Raw genomic sequence first — 22,091 nt, forward strand, 5'->3', positions numbered from 1 at the left:
TGAGCTTCTGATTACTCGATATGAGATAACAATGATCGCGACGACATGGTTGCCGATGGTGTGAGCATGAATTATGCGAAGGAGGTTACGCGAAACCCTGAAAATCAAGTTTGGGTTTGAATAAGCTCTGCTGACAGTAGTAAAAAAGCAGAGTTTGGTGCGGCTTGTGGCTGACGCGGTGGCTTGAACTGAAAAAAGTATACGAGCCTCGCACCACCGCGCGGCGCGAAGAAATTTTGTGGATAATGCCCAGCGGCATGAGGACGGAGAAGCGAGGTATGGTATCGTGAATTGCGGGACCGATAAGAGCAGGAATAGTCGAGATCTGGAGTTGTGCTGAGCAGACAGAGAAGATTACGGAGAGCAGAGAGCAGAGCAGGGGCGAATAGTTGCAGCAGCGTGCTCTTGCGAAGCCGAGCGCAGACTCACGCAAGAGCACCGCCGAGGCCACGTTTATCAGCACCATCTCCGGCTTGTAATTTTTTCTTCTTGTTCTTACTCCCCGCTATCGATATCATCCCTTCCGTCCTCCTCCCCATCCTTCACTCAAAGCAATGGCAAACACTCCACATGGCGGTGTCCTCAAGGACCTCTTCGCTCGCGACTTCTCCCTTCGCGCCGCGCTCATTGCAGAGGCCGAGTCGCTTCCCGACCTCTCGCTTACCGAGCGACAGCTTTGTGACTTAGAGCTGATTCTTTCCGGTGGTTTCTCCCCGCTTGAGGGCTTCCTTTCCGAGAAGGACTACAATGGGTAAATAATGCTTACATGGTTCAAAATGAACCTGGCTGACATACTTCACAGCGTTGTGAACGACCTGCGTCTCGCTGATGGCACCCTGTTTTCTATGCCCATCAACTTAGATGTTAGCGCGGAGGAGATTAAGGCTATCGGTATTGCCCCCGGCAAACGCATTGTGCTACGCGACTTTCGTGATGAGAGCCCACTGGCCATCATCACCGTCGAGGACGTGTACAAGCCCAACAAGGAGGAGGAGGCGATAAAGGTCTTTCGCGGCGATCCCGAGCACCCGGCAGTGCGATACCTCAACAAGACCGTTAAGGATTTTTACGTTGGGGGAAAAGTTCAGGCCTTGAACCGCCCGAACCATTATGATTATGCGGGTCTGCGACACACTCCCTCGGAGTTGCGCGCCGAGTTCAACAAGTTGGGTTGGAACCGTGTCGTCGCTTTCCAGACGCGTAACCCCATGCACCGCGCGCACCGTGAGCTGACCGTCCGCGCAGCCCGCTCGCGACAGGCTAACGTTCTGATCCACCCCGTCGTCGGTCTGACTAAGCCCGGTGATATCGACCACTTCACCCGTGTCCGCGTCTATCAAGCGCTACTTCCCCGGTATCCCAACGGAATGGCGCTGCTGTCGCTGCTGCCGCTTGCCATGCGCATGGGTGGTGACCGCGAGGCGGTGTGGCACGCCATTATTCGCAAGAATTTTGGTGCGACCCACTTCATCGTCGGCCGCGATCACGCCGGGCCCGGTAAGAATTCTAAGGGCGTCGACTTCTATGGACCCTACGACGCGCAGTATCTCGTTGAGAAGTACAAGGACGAGCTCGGCATCGAGGTCGTGCCGTTCCAGCAGATGACCTACCTTCCGGACGCGGACGAGTACGCGCCCAAAGATGAGGTCGCGGCCGGCGTGAAGACGCTTGATATTTCCGGTACAGAGCTGCGAAAGAGACTACGACTCGGCTTGCCTATCCCGGAGTGGTTCTCATACCCCGAGGTCGTCAAGGTGCTGCGAGAGTCGCACCCCCCGCGTGTTGCGCAAGGCTTCACGATCTTCTTGACCGGTTACCACAACTCCGGCAAGGACGCGATCGCACGTGCTCTCCAGGTTACGCTGAACCAGCAGGGCGGCCGGTCTGTCTCGCTGCTGCTCGGCGAGACTGTCCGCCACGAGCTGTCGTCTGAGCTAGGCTTCTCGCGCCAGGACCGCCACAAGAACATCCAGCGGATTGCATTTGTTGCGTCCGAGCTCACTCGAGCCGGTGCCGCTGTCATTGCGGCACCTATCGCGCCGTTCGACGACTCCCGCAAACTCGCTCGCGAGACCATCGCGCAGACTGGCACCTTCTTCCTCGTGCACGTCGCCACGCCGCTTGAGTTCGCTGAGAAGACCGACCGTAAGGGCGTCTACTCGCGGGCACGTGCTGGTGAGATCAAGGGGTTCACCGGCGTTGACGACATCTATGAGGTGCCCACCGACGCGGACCTAGTTGTCGATGTGTCGACGACCTCAGTGCGCACCATCGTCCATCAGATCGTGCTACTACTCGAGAGTCAAGGATTTTTCGGAAACTAGAAGTGATATATACTGCATGGTGATGGTAATAACATGTAATTGGAAGTATTGAGTTGTAGGGGCGAAAAAGAACGTCACAAACGAAGTGTTGACCAAAGATGGCGGCATGCTTGTATGCGCGCAGAGATGCGTCTATTGGTATTAACCCTAACCTGATATTTTTGAGTCAGCCCGAAGTTTGTTTCCGGGCAGCGTCTATAAATTTTTCGAATGTCGCGCTGGTTCGTCCCTTCTCTTATCAGTTGCAGCGCATTCACCAGCACTCCTACCCATTCGCAACGAATACGAACAAAGCTATGGCGACAAACATTACCTGGCACGACGGTCTTACGCATGCTGAGCGGTCAAAGTTGCGCGGACAGAATGGTCTGACGATTTGGCTCACTGGACTGAGTGCCTCGGGCAAGAGGTGAGTTACATAGGACGAAGACCTAGAGCAAGTAATCACTAATGATGACTTCTATAGCACGATTGCGACTGCTCTGGAGCAGCATCTTTTGCACAGCGGAATAGCCGCGTACCGTCTTGACGGCGATAACATCCGATTCGGCCTGAACAAAGATTTGGGATTCTCTGAGAAGGACCGCAACGAGAACATTCGGCGAATTGCGGAGGTCAGTAAGCTATTTGCGGACTCAACTACTGTCTCCATCACGTCCTTCATTTCGCCGTACCGAGCGGACCGCGACCAGGCGCGCGCGCTGCACGAGAAGGACAGCATTCCATTCGTGGAGGTGCACGTCGACGTGCCTGTCGAGGTTGCCGAGCAGCGGGATCCTAAGGGTCTGTACAAGAAGGCGCGAGCAGGCTTGATTCCCGAGTTCACTGGTATCTCTGCACCATACGAGGCGCCCGAGAACCCTGAGCTACACATCCGGTCAGACCAGCTGACTGTAGAGGAGAGCGTGACGGTGATTGTGGAATACCTTACTTCGAAGGGTCTGGTAAGGCTGTAGAGTGTGTATAACTAGGTGGATAGATCACGATCATGATGAGTTTACATGCTATACGAGGTTCTCCCCCGGGACGAGTGGCCTGGGCCGGACAGACAACCGCGTAAGAATCGTGCAAAAAAATCGATTTTTGACTCGAGACGGTCAGGGCTCAGGAGGCACAGCCCCTGAGATTGCGTGCTCGGCGCGGCGCGTTGTGCGATGGCGCCAGGCGCGAAGCGGTTTAGCGTCATCCGCAAAGCAGCAAGTGAGATGCCTTAAACAGCCTAGCGCGGATGGCGCGATTCAGGCGCGACTGACGCGCTGCGGAAGAAACGCAAAGACCGTCGCCGGCGCTGACCAACCAACTTTGCAAATTCTTCTCTCGCTCGTCCATCGTCTGTCGTCTGCATTCGTTCTTTCTCGTGGATTCTCCTTGTCATCGTCTCCTTAAGGTCTACTTCACCGCCGCGCTATTACTACCTCAATCGCTCACTCACTCGCCCCGCAATGTCTCCAGCAGCAGTCCACGCGCCCCAGCACGCGCAGCAAGTGTCTGCAGGTACTTCCGTGGCCGTCAACGCCGACACCCGCGTCTCCCTCACGCAATCTCACCTGCGCTTCATCAATGGCCAGCTCCAGCAGCTCGAGCCCCAGCAGATCCTGCAATGGGCCATTCTCACCTTTCCCAACCTCTTCCAGTCCACCGCTTTCGGCCTCACCGGACTGGCGACCCTGGATATGATCTCCCGTCTGCAGCCCGCTTATGCGTCGGCTCACCCCATTGACCTCATCTTCGTCGACACCCTCCACCACTTCTCTGAGACCCTCGATCTCGTCAAGCGTCTCCAACAGCGCTACCCTAGTGTCAGCCTCCACATCTACCGCCCTGAGAACTGCGACACCGTCGAGGACTTTGACCGCCTCTACGGCTCCCGTCTCTGGGAAACAGATGAGGCGCGCTACGACTTCCTTGTCAAGGTCGAGCCCATCCAGCGTGCCTACGAAGAGCTCGGCGTCCGTGCTACTCTCACCGGTCGCCGTCGCTCGCAGGGCGGCAAACGTGGCGATCTTGACATCGTCGAGGTCGATGATTTCACAGGACTTATAAAGATCAACCCGCTAGCCAACTGGTCCTTCAAGGACGTACTCGCCTATATCAAGGAGCACGACGTCCCTTACAATGCCCTCCTTGACCGCGGCTACCGCTCTGTTGGCGACTGGCATTCCACTACTCCTGTTGCCGAGGGCGAGGACGAGCGCGCCGGTCGCTGGAAGGGCAAGCAGAAGACCGAGTGCGGCATCCACGAGACTTCCAAGTTTGCAAAGTTTCTTGCCGCGAAGAAGGCTCAAGAGGAGGCTCAAATGGCATAGAGTCTCTTGCATGCTTGTTATTGTTATTTTGGGTTTCGGTTTTGGGCAAAAAGTCCGGGGTTTTCTGCTTTCGCTGTCTGCATTTCGGGGTGGTGTGTTTGGCATATGATAAAGTTAACTAGAAGTTGTAATGCTCTGTTGAAGAATGCATTCTATGATACAGATGTAACGTCGGCATGGAGAATTCGCAAAAATGTAGAGAAACTGCTGTGGCCACTACTCACTGAATAATGAAGACTCACGCAAGCTGACAGTGAGGAATCTCCGATTGCCGGTTGATTGGCTGAAGATCTGTCGTCGAGCCGAGCAACGATTTCCCGCCGCATTGATAAGAGGAGCAAATCACTCTGGACTTCGGAAGATCAATCCTCGCTCTTCTTCGTCTTACGTGCCCGCGGAAGTGTTGAAGTACCAGGAGAACGCACAAACCGGCAAGCCCGCACGTTCACTCTGTTCTGGCATCTACATCACCACTGTCCGGATGCAATCTTAAGTCTACATCCGCAATCTACTTAATTTTAAGCTGTGTCGCTATAGCAATTTACTGTCTCGCACGTCGTCTATCGCGTGGAATCAACCGCGCGGTAAAATACCAATCTGCAGAGCGATAGGTAAAACTGTTTCAGGGGCTCAGGGGCATCGATTCATATCGAGCGGTGCGCACGTTGACCTAATTTGGTTGCCCTGGCCCCGCCAGATTTGGGCTTTGGCACTGCAGAATGCGCTTACAGAGACGGGATATCGTCGGACGGCATGACGGAATCGCGTCGATGAACAACAGATCCGGATTGTCTCTAGACGGTATTCCGATGGCACTGGGCCGGTATTTCGACGGTATGGATTGTATTCCATCTTTCGGTTTCTCGACTGCATGCGCCTTATGAGCACAGAATCAAGAAGGAATTGCAATGTTTTGCCTGAGCTTCATCGCAACAGGTTCCAAATTTGGAGTTTATAGGGATATCATGCGACCTCGCTTGATCGTGAATTTTGGACAGCAGCGGTGGATTGCAACAGTTTCATTAGAGGACCACCGCACAAAATTCTGTTCTCGCATGGTTAAATTATATCCAACTTCATTAGAACTTTCCCTACGTTATATGATATATCGAATCATCGGCTCTATACCAAAATGCATATGGATTTTTAGTGTCCAAAAAATTTTAAGCACCCTCACATGAAACCCCAGCTGCCACCGAAATGAAAAAAAGAAAAATATGACGCGTAATTAAATAACCTATTCAACACACATCCAGTTCATAGGGTCATAGGAATCGCCGCCCATGTAGGTGTTACGCGCAGGGTACTTGCAGTGCTTACGGGTAAACGATACGCCGTCATAGACAGTGTCGTTGACGAACTTGGTGCCCTCAATGTACATTGGAGCGGTGCCGTTCTCGACCCACGCAACAACAGCGGCGAGCACATTGTACTCCGGCTCAAAGGGAATGCCCTGGAAGCTCTTGCCGCCACCCTGGCCGATAACCCACGCGCCCGGACCGGCACTACAGTGGAACATGCCAGAGATGCGGAAGAAGCGGTAGAAACTGCACGACAATTAGCACGCCGCCCATCGCAAGAAGTAACATAAAACAGGACTTACTCATCCAGCTGGTAAGGCAGCATGTTCATTCCGCGCTGAAGGTGGTTGTAGAACCGGATAGAGTTGAAACTCGTGATCTGGTTGTCCTGTTGGCCATGGTACGTCACAATCTTGCCACCAGCCTCCATGAAGTTGGTGAGGTTGTTGGGGTACGTCTGGATGTTGAACGGGTTCAATGCCGCGACCATAGCGGCGTGCGTGCGGTTGAAGTAGGCGGGGTCGAAGTAGGGGTCCTTGAACACGACATACTTGAACCAATCCTACACAGAAATGTCAGTAAAGGCGGCGGGATATATAGCCACATGGAAACTTACCCGAGAATAAGGGAAAGGAGCACCAGCATAAAGTCTCTGGATAGCCTGAATCTCACTGCCAGGCTGCATAGCCGGGTAGATGAGCTGACCATCAATGCCATAGTACGGAGCGAAGATCTCGTTGACCTGCTCAACCTGGAACGGGTTCAAGCAGTAAGTTGAGTTCGCAAGGTCGTCCGGGCCGCACATGATCGCTTCAGGGCGGAAGATGCAGAGCGTGGGGTCCTCGATGATGCCGTCGTAGACGCCGTCAAGACCATCGCACTGCCGAAGAACTTCTTCGTGAATCAAGCCAGTCCACATCTCGTTGGTGATAAAGTTCTCGGACATATTTGAACCGGTAATAGGAAAGAAGTGACCCCTCCACGAGACCATATTATTGAAGTCGAGCGCAGGCGAGCCGGCCACGATGCCGTCAAAGTCCTCAGGGAAGACTTCCGCAGCGTGGATGCCCTGCCGTCCACCGAGCGAGCAGCCAAGGTAGTACGACTTATTATGCGGAGCACCGTAGAACTCGTTAACCAAAATCTTTCCAGACTCAATCATCGTGTGCAGTGATCGGTATGCAAAGTCCTCAATGACATCGTCGTTCTGGATACTGTCGAAGTAGGTTCCGTTATGTCCGTTGTTGGATCCGACAGTTGCGAATCCGTATTGCGTACCGTAGGCGAGATCCTCGTACTTGACACAGCCATCAATACCGCCGTTACCAGTACCAAGAAGACGTCCAGACCAAACACGGGGCAACCAAGCTTCGAAAACGATGCTGGACTGGTTCGAAGTTGCGATGAAGAGCGAAATCCGGCACATGTCCACCGTGGTCGTCTGGTTCGGTCGGCCGCAGGTCATGTCGTTGCCAGTCATGTTGATATTCGTACCCGCCGGCACATAGTTCAAGTTTGTGAGCGTGCTGTTGTAAATGTAGGCCTCAGGCTCGAAAGCGAGACAGCTCGCCGCGAATTCATCGTCCTCGTAGTCGGGATACGAAGCGAAGACCGTCTCCTTAGAGTACGCGGACGCAATTTGCGCAAGCACAGTAACCGCTCCCAAAAACTGGGCAACCTTGGTCAAGAAACCCATATTTGGTGAATGGTATCGATGTGGACTTCTCAATGAACGCATGCGAGGAACGTCGAAAATGTGATAAGATTTGTAAGGCGATAAGGGAATCAAACCGGCGTTCAGTTTTAGAGTTTCCATTTTGTTCCTTGAACAAAATCGATCCTGCGCTTCAAAAGTTACAGGTATGTTTGTACGTACAGTTCAAACTGGCGCAAGATTGAAGGGGTTTGTAATGCCGGAATGCACCCGTCTGGTTCGACGGGTGACAGACAGGAGGTCGACCGGCGGCCACACTACTTGGTCTCGCGGCCCTGCCTAGATCAGAAAAACACGACTGCAAAGGAGTGGAGGATTGAACTTGACATTATAAAGTGTGGAGGTGTTCAATAGTAGTGGTCAACGGCCAGTCGTTTGTGAAGGAGATTGCGGTCACAACTCCTGTACGTTTGTCAGCATACGTGGCTCTCTCTTTCCAGCCAATCCCTGGAGCAGCCAATCAAGAAAAGATCTACAGTCTGAAGCGAAGGGAAAATGCGAATAGCTGTTCGTTGAAGCTAAGTAGCGCTGGAGCTCAATGGCTGCAAAAGTCAGTGAGCTTGTCAGAGCGTTATGTGCGCGTCGATCAAAGTCACAGTCCAACTCGCATGAATATACCTCGTAGAGACAAGCACTGCTGAATGAAACAATATGCTAAGTATATTACAACTAAGGACTAAGCGTTGTTAGGCTGACTGCGTGGCTTTTTCTTCGCAGCTTCAGCCTCCTTTTCAGCCTCTATGTCCTTCACGAATTTCTCGATACTGTCGAATTCCAGCATCTAGATTTGTTAGCAACCAATATTTCCCATATGTTAGAATATCTAAAGACACACCTCGATCTTCTCTCCAGGAGCCATTATTGCAATTTCTATGTTTCTGGCGCCGGTCTGCACGACCTCCAGCAAACTCTTGATAGTCAATCTGATGGCGTGCTCCCGATCCATCTCTTCTTCGTAATTTCGCTCCAAGAACTCGCGCACGGTCTTGCTGCTTCGGCCAATCGCGTTGGCCTTCCATGCGGAGTAAATTCCGGACGGCTCGGTCTGGTACAGTCGCGGCGTCTTGTCGTTTGGATCAAATCCAATAACGAGCGTCGAAATACCAAATGGACGAACACCGCCGCTCTGTGTATATTTTTGTTGTACTCCGGCAATGAACTTTGTGAGATATTCGATCGTGACCGGGTCCTCGAGAGTCAGTTTGTGGGACTGCGCCTCGATGCGTGCCCGATCTACCAGCACACGAGCGTCGGCGTTCAGCCCTGCAAATGCAAGGCAGACGTGATGGTCAATAAGGGCAATCTTGGACGGTGTGATACGCGTGTCCTGGAGCTTCATCGCCGAGCGCTTCTCGCAACCTAGCACAACGATCGACGCGCCCTTCACACCAACAGCGCAAGTACCGCGCTTAACAGCCTCCAGTGCATATTCAACCTCTGTCAGAGTATTAGCAGAGTTATAGCATCAAGCAATCCTCGGATCAACTTACGGAACACATGGCCATCCGGGCTATACAACATATCATACTGTCAGCATTGCTCGCACGCACAAAACGAATCTCAATCGCACTCACCTGAAAACTGATAGAGCTCTATCGTAGCCACTCATCTTGTGTAAACTGACGTGTGAATAAGAACGGTGTGAAGATCAACGCGCTGCTGTCACTCCTTTAGCTTGTTCGTGATCAAGTCTCGTGGGACGCTCTCGAAACCTCCATACACTGTACGGTGAGGGGTTTGTGAGATCCTCCACAAATCCTGTAACACACGTGATTACTGCTCAACCTACGCATCTTCAATACAGTATGTCATTACAAGACTACAAATTGAGTCGACCCCCGACGACACGCAAATCATATAATGCACCAAAATGGCTCCCTATCTACAATTATTTCGCTATCGCAGTCGTATAAATGCTGAAGTGCTTAAATATTGATAACTAAAATACATAAACGCCGGAAATGCATCATATCAACATATTCTAATCCTCTTCGTCTACGGTTGGCAGCTTCAGTTCTCCGAGCAGCTCGCCCGGAAGATATTTCTGCGAAAGCCCAATCAAAGTATCGATTTTCTTCATCTGACGTTGTCTGTAATTTAATGTAGGTTAGATAAAATCTTAGGATCCATCTACAACATCGACTTACCTCCTAAACAACATAAGAGCATCAGATTCATTGATAGTCTGTCGCGACGCATGTTGCGCATAAGCGCCAAGATCTGCGGAAAGTTGTTTCATATACGCGTCGGATGTTTCAATTATAGCGCTCAAAGAATCACTTGAAATCGGCATTGTCGACATGCTCTTCGATAAGCTTTTAATTAGAGAACTGGGCAGTATGCTGTCTCTAGATGACGGCTTCCTAGAAAATGTTAGGATTGATCGATAGTCAAGAATATCGGGCTTCTTACTTGGCCTTCCGTGTTGATGTAAATTTCGGTTTCTTTGCTATCGAAGTCCGAATTGAAATATTCTCTATCTGGAAGGTGGATCCCAACGGCAAATTATCTGCCTCTTCGTCAATGTCATTGTCATAATCACTTGAAATATGTTAATAGCAGTCAACCTAGCAACTTAGACAGAAATCATACTATGCCGGGTCATCTGGATACTCCACAATCTCGTCACCCTCATATGGCCTAATCACAAATGGAAGAGAGCTTCTAGTTGAGTTCGTATCACCACCAGCATCATACGCACTGAGCATGCTTCGATCCATGCTTAATCGTGGTTCCTTAGACATTTTGCGCGCGAACTCCACAGTAATATTCTCCGTGCTGTCATCTTTGTCAACTGAAAAACTACTCCGCTGAGATAGCCTTGGGTCAATTGAAAACACGTCATTATCCTCGTTGCCGTCGTCATCATTATCGTGTTGTGGCAGACTGGTTCGGGATCTTGTGTGCCCAACGTCGGAGCTTCGGGACGCGCCCGACCTGATGGATGCCAGCGATGACCGTGTAGACGCAGCTATACTGCCACTTGACGCACGACTCCGTTTCCAAACTGCACCAGTTTCGTCTAAAACTTTTTCTGACGGTCGTAACAACCGACTCAGCGCACGCAAGTCATCCCTCGGCGTGACACGTGCAAGTGCTCCACTTATCCGCCGTTTGTCTCTGACATCTCGATTCCGACCAGGCGTGAGAAGAGCTCGCTTTATGGGTCGTCCGCGGCCAGTTCGTAGTTTTGCAGAACCTGGTGTAGCGATAGTTGACAGTCCCTGCCGTGTGCCTGAACGTGACGCGCTTGCTGTGTGCGCTTGTGTTGGTGTAGACGTCCTGCCGAGCGGCGTTGACGTAACAGCCAGCCTCGGCAAAGCTATCGACAATTAGCACCAATACACTCGCCTTTCCATCTCATCGAGTAAGTAAAACCTACTTGAAAAGCTCATGACGCCGGTGGTTTGGCGGAAGATGAACGACTATGGAACCTTCAGAGTAAACAGACGCGTCAACCAAAGTGGAGGGGATATCGGGTTAGGGCCTCAGTCGAACTCCCAAAACGCAAAGTTTTGGGGCACAAATTTTGGCACACAACCGTCACTATTTTTGATCCCTGTATTTTGCCCGAGAAGTTCAGTCCTACAATGAAGCGAAAGAGCCAGAATATACCGGATGCTGACGATCTTGACGATGGGCTGGAGTACGATCTCGAAGATGACAACGGTCCTGCGGCAGACGGAATTCTGATTGACGGAAGGCTTGCCGTGTCTTCGGCATCCGAAGAGGAATATGCGACTGTGGTGCCCGAGACCGTCAAGATTGAAGATTCAAATGCAAAGAGTAACAAGGCTGAGAAGAGAAAGCGTGTTCGCGAACGAAGTGCTGCAAAGGTGAGCACAGGCTCTTGGTGTGAGCACTGAGAACAGCATGATCTTATTTTACTTGTCTACAGAAACGGAGTCGCATTGAGACCGAAAAAATCGTCAAGACGACAATAGCGTCATCCACTCCGTCGATTATTGCGGACTATATAGCCAGTAAAGCGAGGTTATGGCATCCCAAGCTTACTCCAATCGAGCTGGACGAGCAGTTCTCTGCACGCGAGAAGTCAATCCTAGACACAAGTAATTGGAACGTCAACAGAAGTACGCTAAACGAATTTGAGAAGTTTCTGAAGCAATGTGAGTATTTCTTGGATTAATTGCTGTGATAAACCGCTAACTCTGTTGATAGGCGTTGCACCAAGCAAACTTGAGGCTGTGCCCAATAAAAAAGGTGCGCCATATATCGTGATTCTTGCTATTTCTGCTCTGCGAGCATGCGAAGTGAGACGGTAAGTTTCAGTAACAACCACAACTTTGCCAATGGTTTGTAATAAGCGGCTGTGTAGGGCTATACCGAAGAAGATTAAGACGATGAAAATGATTGCGAAGAACAGCGTCGAGGCCGACTGCAAATTTCTGAAAAACTCAAGGTATGAAAGCCGTTGCTGAAATATTTAGACTGAGATTAACTGAAGAATGTTCTGCAGTGTGGCGATTGTTGCCAGTACGCCGGCGCGCCTGCGAATGATGGTCAACCGAAATGCGCTGAGCCTTGCAAACCTGGAAACGATAGTGATTGACGGTACGTTTCTGGACGCAAAGATGCGAACAGTTCTGGATGATGTTCCCGAGACACTTCGTGTCATGAAGGAGCTTATTACGCTCGGATCCACAGCGGAGAAAGACGTCAAGATTGCGCTGTTCTGAACATGTGCGCGCCTATGACATCATGTGGAAACCTTGCTTGAGACTTGGCAGAGATCATCGTCATCATCGTGCATTTCTCGATCTCACCTAAGTCGGGTTTGCACAATCGTTTCTGGCGCGTTTTGAAGAGTATGGAATCATAATTTGTAGATTTGTAATTTTAGGCATAGTTATGCGGGATTAAAAGGCTTTTGCGGAGGAGTGCGTTGCGTGGGATCGCAAATCGCGGGCAGTGACTGCGGAAGTCAAGATAGTGCGATCTGCGATGGGCGTTATTTGGACACCTGAGGACACCTGAAATAGACGCAGATCCTTTGATCTTCTTCTGTGCCATGGACACTACATAACCAGCCCATAGACCGGTGCTCGTCATGGCATCCGCATCCTCGACCACACATGACGGACGACATCATGACTACGGAGCTACAAGAACAGTCTGCCCGGCAGGCCGAGTCCCCGCGCGAGCCCACCGAGGAGAATGCGACCGTCCTCCAAGCCTTTGAGTGGTACATTCCAGGTAACTTTCCATCATGATATATCGTTGTACAAGTCAGTGAGGCTAACTTTGACTGAAGATGACGGACAGCACTGGTAATACTATTGAGCGAATATCAGTTGTATTGCCGATAGCTGATCGTTCAGGAACAATCTTAAGAAGAACTTGAAGGAATATAAAGATATCGGGATTACGGCTATGTGGATTCCGCCGCCGTGTAAGGCCTCTACTCCATCCGGCAATGGTTACGATATGTACGCTCTTGTATTTTCTTCTTCCGGGTTATGAGCGTTGACTGACGTACATCTAGCTATGATCTATGGGATCTCGGCGAATTTGACCAGAAGGGATTGAGGGCAACGAAATGGGGTAGCAAGGAGGACCTTGATTCTTTTGCCAACGCCGCAAAGTATACCGGAATGCTACTGTACATGGACGTAGTGCTCAACCATAAGGCAGCAGCTGACAAGACGGAGCGCTGCATGGCCGTAGAAGTGGATCCAGATGGCGAGTTTATCGCAGTTTTTCCCCTAGCACCGGAACTCCCGCTAATTAGTATCAAGACCGCACCAAGGATGTCTCGGAGCCGTACGAGATCGAAGGTTGGCTCGGCTTCGACTTCCCTGGACGCGGCGACAAGTACTCGGCTTTGAAATGGCATTGGGAGCACTTCACTGGCACTGACTACAATGCCGAGAATGAGAAGACCGCAATTTATAGAATCCTCGGCGACAACAAGTCATGGGCAACCAACGTTGACAAAGAGAACGGAAACTTCGACTACCTCATGTTTGCCGATATCGACCATGCGCATCCTGAAGTTAAGGAGGACATTAATAGGTGGGGTCTTTGGGTTTCTAAAGAACTATCTCTTCGAGGAATGCGGTTTGATGCTGTGAAGCATTTCTCGGAGGTATATCTTGGTGAGTTCATTAACCATTTGAAGGAGCACTCTAACAAGGACTTCTTTTTCGTGGGCGAATTTTGGAAAGATTCGTTGGAGGACATGCTCAAGTATCTTGACCGCATGAAGACGGATAAGTTCAGTCTATTCGACGCTCCGCTGGTTTATAACTTCTCTGAGGCTTCACGAACCGAAGCATATGATTTGAGTAAGATATTTGACGGTTCACTTGTGCAAGCCCGCCCTGTCAACTCAGTGACGCTTGTCATGAACCACGACACTCAGCCTCACCAGGCCCTTGCAGCGCCAATCGAAGGATTCTTCAAGCCAATTGCATACGCCTTGATCTTGCTCCGCCGTGAGGGGTACCCGTGCGTGTTCTGGGGCGACCTCGAGGGTATTGCGAATCCGGACTATAAGGAACCGCCCTCCTGCGGAGGCAAGCTCTCAGATATCATCCTCGCGCGCAGCTTGTATGCCTATGGCGACCAGCACGACTATTTCGACTATCCAACTTGTCTCGGCTGGGTCCGTCGCGGTACCTGGGACAGATCGAATGGCATGGCTGTGGTTGTCTCTAACGCCGGTCCTGGCGAGAAGAAGATGTTCGTTGGCGAAGAGCATGCCGGCCAGGTGTGGACGGATGTGCTGGGCTGGGAGCCCGGGGAGGTGACTATTGACGATGACGGATTCGGCTTGTTCAAGTGCCCCGGAGTGAGCATCGCGATTTGGGTGAATAAGGATGCAGGGGGTCGTGACAGATTTGGCAAATTTGTTAGAGAAATGCCAAAGCAAGAGGACCTGGAGAAGACGGAGGAGGAACAGCAGAACTAGACGCGGCGCTGTGCTTTCGGATTAAATATGATAGTGCGTTTTAGGTAATAATGATTTGCTTTTCTAATTCTCGCGCCATTGATGAAAGCATCCAGTACACTAGATATGCCATCAGTATTGCGCGAACCATATATCAAGTCATCGACCAAGCTTACCCGGTAGAAGGTCGTCATAGGCTCGTCTGCACTGCGAATCTGAAGCTGGAAGAAGTATGCTTTGTTATTTCCGCAGTCTCGTGGACACTGTGCCGTCGTCTGATCTGCGTTATCCCATGCTTGCGCGCCGCCGAGCACATCGTCGAGTTTCTTGCGCTTCATCTTCTGGCGCTCGAAGATCTGTGTGCGGTCGTTGATCGGAAACTCGTACGGGCACGTTTTGCACTCAAACCGAAAGCTTCCACTGGCACCGCGAGAAAGAACGAGCATGTTAGCACACGTCGGGCAGAAAGTGAGCATTGTTGCGTCTGTGTTGCTGTTCGCAAAGGTAATGGGAAAATCCTAAGATCTTCCGGGTACAAAAGCGATAAAATTCAACTTCCCAACGCCGCACGCCTGGAATCCGCCGCAATCCCCACAATCACCTGTCTACCAGTCCCAATGGCGCTCACCTCAAACGTCTACTGTATCTGTCGCAAGCCTGACCAGGGCCAATGGATGATAGGATGTGACTACTGCGACGAGTGGTTTCATGGCGCATGTGTCTCGGTCAGGGAAGAGGATTCAGAGCTCATCGGCACGTACGCGTGCCCGTCATGCACGCGGGACAAGAGAGGGATGACAACGTGGAAACGCAAGTGCAGGCTTACGTCGTGTCGGAATCCGGCGGTGTTTGATAAGGACAAGACGACAGGAAATATTGTGAAGGCATCCAAGTTCTGCAGCGACGAGCACGGCGTCGAGTGGTTCAAGACCGTTCTGAATCAGCAACAGCAGCAGACCCCAAACGACGATGAAGAGCTACAACCACCACCATTACACCTCTCCGTCATCGCCGCTGCAATCAACTGTGCCACATCTCGTCTACAATTCACTTCGCTGGGCGACCAGTCTCCGACAAAATTCCCAACCGGTGCCGCGCGATGGCAAGACTTTCTGCGCCCAGACGAGCAGAACAGTATGCAAATCATCGCGGAGTCACGCGCTACCATACTCTCACAGATACAGTACAACGAGCTGCGCGCAATATTTGTTGCATTTGTCAAACTCCGCGCGTCCACGGTGTACAAGACATGCTGTGGCTTCGACCGGAAATTAGTACTCGACGATCCGGAATGGCAAGTATGGTGCGAGGCACCTGAGGGCACCACCGCCATATCCAATATCCGCGCATTCAACGCGCGTATCGATGCTCGCAAGACTGCCGCAGCTGCAACCGCAAAGTCAGACACAGCTGAAAACGACACCACGAAACGCAAGCGTGGACAACGTAAGCCGCCGAAAACACAGGTGCAAATACAATACGATGCAGCAGAAATCGCCGCAGTCCTTGGGTCCGACGAGGAGTCTGCCGCGGCGGATATCTGCATGCGAGAGAAGCGCCGGTGTCAGCAGCATTCGTCGTGGCAGCATATCCGCGCTGACGATGTCGAGCTTGACGACCGCGTCCTGCGTACCGCGTTGCTTAGACTCGACAAGGAAGAGTTGGTAATCACTCAGCGCGCAAGTCTACGCGGAATGAAAGACTCGTCAAATCACGGCGGACATTGTACTATAGTAAATTAGGATATTTTGGTAGTTTAATGATGAATGAGCGACGGCGTTTGCCATGACGACTAAAAATATATATTAAAAGTACATAGTTGTTTGGTATAACACTGAAACTATATCTAGAAAGCTTTTGAAACCCGCCGTGCAATTCATTAAGACCTATTCACAAGAAACAATACAATGAAGACACAATTTTTGTTGTACCAGTGTGTCCCACAAATTCAATTATGTACAAGTCGGAAGCACACGGTGAACCAAATTGTTAGAACTTTTATGTATTTGCAGATGTAATAGTTACAGTACATGTGAGAAAATATTTAGTATCCAAACGCCGCAAGCTTCTCGTCCACTGAACTGGCAACAGCCTTGACCGCGGCTGCAACCTTGGCAGTCTCCGCTTTCTTCTTCGCATAGTATGCCGCTGACTTGACTTTTCGTCGCTCCTCAAGGCGAGATACGACATCCTGGTACTTCCATCCAACTTCGTGACTCAGCCGGCCGACGGTGGTGTACTTACGACCAGGCTTCAATCGCAAAACGCGCAGAGCCTGAGGAACCACAACGCGCTTCTTCTTGTCATAGGGAGGGGGGACGCCCTCGAACACCTTCAAGCGCTCCAGTGCGGCCTTGCCGCGGGCGGTCTTGTGAGCGATCATGCCACGCACAGTCTTGTAGAAGATGCGGGAAGGAGCGCGGAAATGGAAGGGACCACGGGTCTTATTGTATCTCGTTCCCTTGCGGAGGTAGGCATGGTATTTGACTAAAGAGACCTATGTGAGCTCGGGTTCGTACTTGTTGAAAAACGGTAGTGGAATAACTCACGCTTAGCCCGAAAAAACTCGCCAGAGATGTTCAAGTCCTCAGTTCGAACAACAACAATGCGCTGACCGTTCAGAATCTGCTTCGCGACGATAGACGCAAGGCGACCGAGGAGGTGACCCTTGCCTATTCGATGATGTTAGAACCCGGATCCGTTGGAAGGCATGCCATATCCAAGAAATTGTGCCTGCAGAAGACAACATACCGTCAATGACAATAACTGACTCAAACGTGCTCATGATTTCGACTGAGAGAGGAGACGGGAGGAGACGCGGATAGACCGATTGATGGTGGTTGTGGTCGACAGTGTCTGTAGAGCTAGCGATGAGTCCTCTCGCCCAGGTCGGTGCGCGCGCTACGTCGGTTTGCTTTGGGAGTTCTCGTCAAGCGACGGTCCTGCTGCGTGACTGCGTATTTACTGCCCTAGCCCTTAGGGTTATCTGTTAGGGCTAAAGCGGCTCAGATCTGCGGCTCAACCTCTGCGGCGCGACCAAAGACCTCCAACCTTCGAATTTCCAATCTCGACCATTTGTGGGCCGGAGCAGCAGTGAGCTCCCTCTCCATTAGCGGCAGTGGCCTCCGCGCCGCGGAATGTCATCGGCGTTGCTTAGCTTATTTCCACCGTCATGTGTATCTGTATTTTGCAGCGCTACGTCGGCGGAAGGTGATGCACGAACGGTGTTCGCGATGCACATTGTAGCTGCTTTTCTCGTTGCATACCCCAAGCGCACATGTTTCTGGTTATGCAGGGCCAACTCATTCCAGGCGTTCCTATTTCGCGAACTTGTCCTTAACCATGTCCGCGGAAGATATGACGACGGCAAGGCAGTACCGCTACTGGGTAGTAGCGCCGAGAGCGAAGAGGTCGAGCAGGTTATCTCCCGCGTGTTTCTCTACAAGGTGTTTGATATTCCCGAGCTTCTTGCGACGACAAGGATTCTCGCCGATGAGATGGGCAATTATACGGATAGCATGATGGTGATGGACTCTACACTGGGCATGTTCTTGAACGTCATGCAGAGCAGTCGCGCACAGGGTTGGTGATCTGTCTCGACACGATTGTGCGAGCCCAGGCAGCTAACCTGTGCTATCAGGTCATTTTCAACTCCAACAGCATCTTCAGGTTTTACGGTCCTTATGTCGGAAACACAACGTGACATGCGTGGTAAATAATTATTGTTTGTTCTCATCCTCGTGCATCTCGTTAAAGTATCAACGAACTAGCTCCTCTCCGTCGCCGTAGCCGCATACCCCTCAGACATCGTGCAATCCCAGTTTGACAGCCCGTCACTCAAACCACCTCTTGGGCCGATCTTACTTTACTACTCTGACTTTTGTGCGTTGATGCTGAAGGATCTCAAAGCACCCGACGCCAACGACGCCGACCCGGATCACACAGGATCTGCCGTAGCGTACTTGCTCGAGATTGTCGCTGACAGGTGGCTAACATCTGAAGGACACGTTATGCCATTTATCCTGGTACGTCTCGCAGTTTTAATCACGCGCCTTCAGCCTGTTGATGCTCTTAGAAGGTAAATTTTCAGCTTGTCATATAAACAACGGCTATCCCAACACAGTATCCACAGTCAACCAGATAACTATACAACGCGCAACTAACCAACCCGGCGGTATTTACTACACTATCCAACGACTCTTTTGCTGATACGCAAGCAATGTGGGGGAATGTAAACAAAACAAATTGTAAAACAAATGCATATACGAAGACAAAAGGAGCACCAACAATTACATGCCATCACCACGCAGCGCGTATTGGCTTGAAATGCCGTCCGCGGTTGTTCGGAACGACGTGGAATATTAAAGGTGTGACGTCACCAATAGATGATTGCGTGGAATCCGGGTCTAAACTTTTCGTTAGTAATCACGAAATGCATGTAGGTCCAGATCTCCTGCGTACCTTCTCTGAGAACAAGCTCCTTAGTCCACACGCTAGTCAACTCCCGCCTTATATTCGCTGCCGGAATTTGCGTAAGCGCGGTATCGATGTATGCCTTGATCAGTTCGCGGTTGACCGGCGCATTCTCGTCGGTCGAAATACTACCGGCGGGCAACTGTTCTGCGCTGTCTGTTTCATACCCGTTTGTGTCGACGGTTTTGTGTCGCTCGTCATCGGAGTCGTCCGAATCATCGTCTGCAAGATGCAATTTTTTCAGAGACGACACGGTAGTCCCCGTAGTCTTACCCACGCTGCGACTTTGTCGCCGTCCGTTTGTCGTCAGTATGCTTGCGTCGGTAGATAGCTGCGGCGCCTTCTCGCCCGTTGCAAGCGCCGTCGGAAGGCCACCGCCTGCCAGAAACGGGACTGGCTTAGGTGGATCCGATATATACTCTGAAAACCATTTTTCTGCCACGCGTCGGTTGATCTCCTTCTTAACCCTAGTCTCTAGCTCAGCCAGACCCAGTTCTCTCGCGCAAGCAGCGTAGTACGTCAGGATCATGCTGTCGAGCACCGTTAGATTTCGTCCAAGTATCTTAACCGTTGTTCGCGAGCTGTTGAGGCCGTTTGTGATGCCACTGTGAATCACAGATTGCAGTTGCAACATCATTGGTAATCCGCGTAGAATTCCATACAAGCCAAGTCGTTTAACGATCGTAAGCAGGATAGTGTTAATCGCCATAAAATCTTGCATAGCGTTAGTCTCCTGCAGGCAGTAGTCGTACAACGCCATATGCAGCTTTGCCACAAATCCGCTGTGCGCGTTCGAGTGCGGCGTGACCTTGAAAGCGAGCATCTGATCATTTCCAATCTCCAGATTCAGATACGCTAGTATCGCGTCGATGTAGACAGTCCGGATCGTAACCTCAGGTGCAGTGAGCGCCCACTCGGTGTTATTCCACGCCTGGATTGGCACAATGTTACGCTTGACACCGTTTTCGAGTGTATTTGCAACCATCATAATTTCCCGGACCACCTTCAGCCCAATGATCATAGCGGGAAGGCGCGCAAAGTTTTTCTGGCTAGCACTGCTGAGGATATATTTTTCAAGATTAGCATATGAGTTCACGGTAGATGGTGGTTGCGGGTCCGCAGCATCCACGATGTCCGTTGCTTGTCCGTCCTGCTGAGCATGCTGCGACACGATTAACTCCGCGGGCGGTCGTATGCGCACTAGAATTTCCGTAGTCATGTCTCTCACTTGATCAGCGTAGTACGTATGTGTCGCGAGGTCACCGATAGCTTGCGCAAGATTTTCCAGTAACACACCTTTCAACGCATCGTCGCTATTCGAATCAGGCGGCGCGTCAAGAAGTTTGATAATTTGTGAAAACAGCACGTGGAGCACGTCCAAAACTGACAGGCCCGCGAGATTAACACTCGAAGAAAGTAGCGAAGAAATCAGCTTCGTCACGATCAACTGCGTGTCTAATCGAGCTAGCGGCATCGAATAAAGAACCTCGAGTAAACTCCGCATGATCACAAAGCGGAGCTGAACCGGAGTCCACTGTGCCATGAGATCAATGATGCTTGTTGCCCATGAGGTATTCTTCGGATGCCCAATAATAAAGTGAATCACCGCCATGGATGTGTACCGGATTTGCGAGGAAGATCCGTCGTTGCTAGTTTCAAGCAATTTCCGGAGAGCCTGTAGCGCAAGCACATCGGCTTCTCTCTGACTATTGCTATTATCCGCGGCATCGAGGGTCAAATGCAGGGGGACGGTGCCAGTACTGGTGCGCGGAGTCCGATTCGACGAGTCGGAAGCCTGTTCAACCGCCGACGCGTAGTTATTTAGTTCGGTCAGATTGTCGCCGACAGGCGTGTACAGTTGCTCCAGTATCACCGGTGACACAATTTGAATCTGCTCGTTCAATTGAGCGGCGGAGCACGAGATGGCTTCGGAGGACGCAATGCTCTTCGCGGCGCGTAGACTAATGAGCGACCACGTGTTGTCGTTCGCCGGAGAATTCCGATTGCGCACATTCATGTACAGATGCAGGAGGTTGCTGAAATTCTGCACAAACTCGGGATCATCTGCGAGCAGACCACCATCGTGGTTCTGGCAGAACGTCTGGAAGGCGGCTTCCGTGTACTGGCACAGGGCGAGGTCGTTCGAGCTGAGAACCGTCGAAAAAATCGAAATTACCGAAGCGGCAAAAACGTTCAGATCGGCCGGACATCGGCCCATAAGAGCCTTCACAATGTCGAGGGTCACCTGTACGTTGCTGATCATTCCGTCAGCGAATTGCTGACGCGCTAACACGGGGCTTCAAAGTACTCACCCAGCTCTCCCGCGCCAGACATCTCTCTTATTCTTCCGATCCAGGAACAAGCCGACTTTCTGCAGCTTTGTGCGTCGCGTCGATACATAGTAGAGCAAGTACTGAAGCTCGGAGGAGTTCGGGTGTTTTTCCTGCGAGCGACCTCCTGGATAGCACTGCAATATTAACCGCTGGTGCTTGGGCCGAAACTGACTTCGCATGGTATCGTAAGGAAACGCAATAATCGAGATCAGCCCGTAGGCGTAATCAGCGCAGTTGTAGTGGTATGCCTGAGTCGGGGACGCCAGCGTGGTAGATTCTGCAGCAGCGTTGATGGGCGTTGTGCTCTATGTCCAGTTGCGAGCTCTAGGCGGGAGTGGCTGGCGCGCGAAATGGCGCAATCACCCTCGGCAGTGCAGAAGCTGGCGAGGACTTCGGCAGGATCAGAGTGAAGGAGACAGTAGGAACGGCGAGCTTCCTGTCGTGAAACTACTCTGAGTCCCAGGCAGCAGGGCAAAAGATCGAGGGTTAGAAGCGGCCGTCCGCACTGAGCAGCGGGCGCAGCATTCAAGGTTTTGTCGGAGTATCGACGGCGCCGGCGCACCAACTCCCACCGCGCTGAAGGTCTCCCTCCAGCGTGCAATGCGACCGCACACAACATAAGCCACCGACGATTTGATTACATTACTCGATCCCAAATTACTACTGGCCGACAATCAAACGTCAGCCCAGCCACCCTGCTACAACGTACAGTACAAGAAGTAAAACAAAG

General features: G+C 51.4%; 13 protein-coding genes across 13 annotated transcripts; 7 read left to right on the plus strand and 6 right to left on the minus strand.

Annotated features, from left to right (window-relative positions):
• The first annotated feature begins 503 nt into the window (after window positions 1–503).
• On the plus strand, window positions 504–2,557 carry V1518DRAFT_412095 (uncharacterized protein). The gene is made up of 2 exons (XM_066903009.1): window positions 504–751; window positions 803–2,557. Exons 1-2 carry the CDS (start codon window positions 555–557, stop codon window positions 2,322–2,324), a joined length of 1,719 nt encoding a protein of 572 aa, XP_066761323.1. The 5' UTR covers window positions 504–554; the 3' UTR covers window positions 2,325–2,557.
• An 11-nt stretch (window positions 2,558–2,568) lies between these two features.
• Window positions 2,569–3,669, plus strand: V1518DRAFT_412097 (Adenylylsulfate kinase-domain-containing protein). Its single transcript, XM_066903010.1, has 2 exons — window positions 2,569–2,733; window positions 2,791–3,669. The coding sequence occupies exons 1-2, from the start codon at window positions 2,621–2,623 to the stop codon at window positions 3,278–3,280; spliced, it is 603 nt and encodes a 200-aa protein (XP_066761324.1). The 5' UTR covers window positions 2,569–2,620; the 3' UTR covers window positions 3,281–3,669.
• Window positions 3,670–3,766: 97 nt separating this feature from the next.
• V1518DRAFT_370846 (uncharacterized protein) lies at window positions 3,767–4,630 on the plus strand (the record flags this gene model as incomplete). The annotated part of the gene is made up of 1 exon (XM_066901338.1): window positions 3,767–4,630. One exon carries the CDS (start codon window positions 3,767–3,769, stop codon window positions 4,628–4,630), a length of 864 nt encoding a protein of 287 aa, XP_066761325.1.
• Window positions 4,631–5,867: 1,237 nt separating this feature from the next.
• On the minus strand, window positions 5,868–7,627 carry V1518DRAFT_425690 (Tannase/feruloyl esterase; the record flags this gene model as incomplete). Its single annotated transcript, XM_066905935.1, has 3 exons — window positions 5,868–6,177; window positions 6,234–6,493; window positions 6,548–7,627. The coding sequence occupies 3 exons, from the start codon at window positions 7,625–7,627 to the stop codon at window positions 5,868–5,870; spliced, it is 1,650 nt and encodes a 549-aa protein (XP_066761326.1).
• Window positions 7,628–7,953: 326 nt separating this feature from the next.
• Window positions 7,954–9,342, minus strand: V1518DRAFT_412103 (nucleophile aminohydrolase). The gene is made up of 4 exons (XM_066903011.1): window positions 9,220–9,342; window positions 9,136–9,155; window positions 8,481–9,082; window positions 7,954–8,426 (listed from the first exon to the last, which is right to left on the minus strand). Exons 1-4 carry the CDS (start codon window positions 9,252–9,254, stop codon window positions 8,322–8,324), a joined length of 762 nt encoding a protein of 253 aa, XP_066761327.1. The 5' UTR covers window positions 9,255–9,342; the 3' UTR covers window positions 7,954–8,321.
• A 213-nt stretch (window positions 9,343–9,555) lies between these two features.
• Window positions 9,556–11,073, minus strand: V1518DRAFT_412106 (centromere kinetochore component CENP-T-domain-containing protein). The gene is made up of 5 exons (XM_066903012.1): window positions 11,028–11,073; window positions 10,238–10,967; window positions 10,058–10,186; window positions 9,793–10,008; window positions 9,556–9,735 (listed from the first exon to the last, which is right to left on the minus strand). Exons 1-5 carry the CDS (start codon window positions 11,038–11,040, stop codon window positions 9,627–9,629), a joined length of 1,197 nt encoding a protein of 398 aa, XP_066761328.1. The 5' UTR covers window positions 11,041–11,073; the 3' UTR covers window positions 9,556–9,626.
• Window positions 11,074–11,235: 162 nt separating this feature from the next.
• V1518DRAFT_425693 (U3-containing 90S pre-ribosomal complex subunit-domain containing protein) lies at window positions 11,236–12,342 on the plus strand (the record flags this gene model as incomplete). Its single annotated transcript, XM_066905936.1, has 5 exons — window positions 11,236–11,481; window positions 11,544–11,772; window positions 11,825–11,924; window positions 11,982–12,065; window positions 12,123–12,342. 5 exons carry the CDS (start codon window positions 11,236–11,238, stop codon window positions 12,340–12,342), a joined length of 879 nt encoding a protein of 292 aa, XP_066761329.1.
• Window positions 12,282–14,516, plus strand: V1518DRAFT_447947 (glycoside hydrolase superfamily; the record flags this gene model as incomplete). Its single annotated transcript, XM_066906485.1, has 5 exons — window positions 12,282–12,859; window positions 12,918–12,933; window positions 12,985–13,092; window positions 13,149–13,359; window positions 13,413–14,516. Coding segments are annotated over exons 1-5 (1,560 nt in total), but the record flags the coding sequence as incomplete, so codon positions are not given.
• Window positions 14,517–14,639: 123 nt separating this feature from the next.
• On the minus strand, window positions 14,640–15,001 carry V1518DRAFT_436902 (uncharacterized protein; the record flags this gene model as incomplete). The annotated part of the gene is made up of 2 exons (XM_066906306.1): window positions 14,640–14,675; window positions 14,732–15,001. The coding sequence occupies 2 exons, from the start codon at window positions 14,999–15,001 to the stop codon at window positions 14,640–14,642; spliced, it is 306 nt and encodes a 101-aa protein (XP_066761331.1).
• On the plus strand, window positions 14,741–16,351 carry V1518DRAFT_412114 (uncharacterized protein). The gene has a single exon (XM_066903013.1). The coding sequence runs from the start codon at window positions 15,173–15,175 to the stop codon at window positions 16,295–16,297; it is 1,125 nt and encodes a 374-aa protein (XP_066761332.1). The 5' UTR covers window positions 14,741–15,172; the 3' UTR covers window positions 16,298–16,351.
• V1518DRAFT_412115 (60S ribosomal protein uL13) lies at window positions 16,320–17,448 on the minus strand. Its single transcript, XM_066903014.1, has 3 exons — window positions 17,307–17,448; window positions 17,105–17,227; window positions 16,320–17,042 (listed from the first exon to the last, which is right to left on the minus strand). Exons 1-3 carry the CDS (start codon window positions 17,338–17,340, stop codon window positions 16,600–16,602), a joined length of 600 nt encoding a protein of 199 aa, XP_066761333.1. The 5' UTR covers window positions 17,341–17,448; the 3' UTR covers window positions 16,320–16,599.
• Window positions 17,449–17,616: 168 nt separating this feature from the next.
• Window positions 17,617–18,934, plus strand: V1518DRAFT_412121 (uncharacterized protein). The gene is made up of 4 exons (XM_066903015.1): window positions 17,617–18,137; window positions 18,196–18,266; window positions 18,326–18,580; window positions 18,634–18,934. Exons 1-4 carry the CDS (start codon window positions 17,693–17,695, stop codon window positions 18,655–18,657), a joined length of 795 nt encoding a protein of 264 aa, XP_066761334.1. The 5' UTR covers window positions 17,617–17,692; the 3' UTR covers window positions 18,658–18,934.
• On the minus strand, window positions 18,855–21,540 carry V1518DRAFT_425699 (uncharacterized protein; the record flags this gene model as incomplete). Its single annotated transcript, XM_066905937.1, has 3 exons — window positions 18,855–18,961; window positions 19,017–21,283; window positions 21,341–21,540. The coding sequence occupies 3 exons, from the start codon at window positions 21,538–21,540 to the stop codon at window positions 18,855–18,857; spliced, it is 2,574 nt and encodes an 857-aa protein (XP_066761335.1).
• Window positions 21,541–22,091: the final 551 nt, after the last annotated feature.

The sequence above is a fragment of the Limtongia smithiae genome (genome assembly GCF_038497785.1).
Source record: "Limtongia smithiae strain NRRL Y-17922 unplaced genomic scaffold V1518scaffold_2, whole genome shotgun sequence".
NCBI classification, from domain to species: Eukaryota; Fungi; Ascomycota; class Lipomycetes; order Lipomycetales; family Lipomycetaceae; genus Limtongia; species Limtongia smithiae.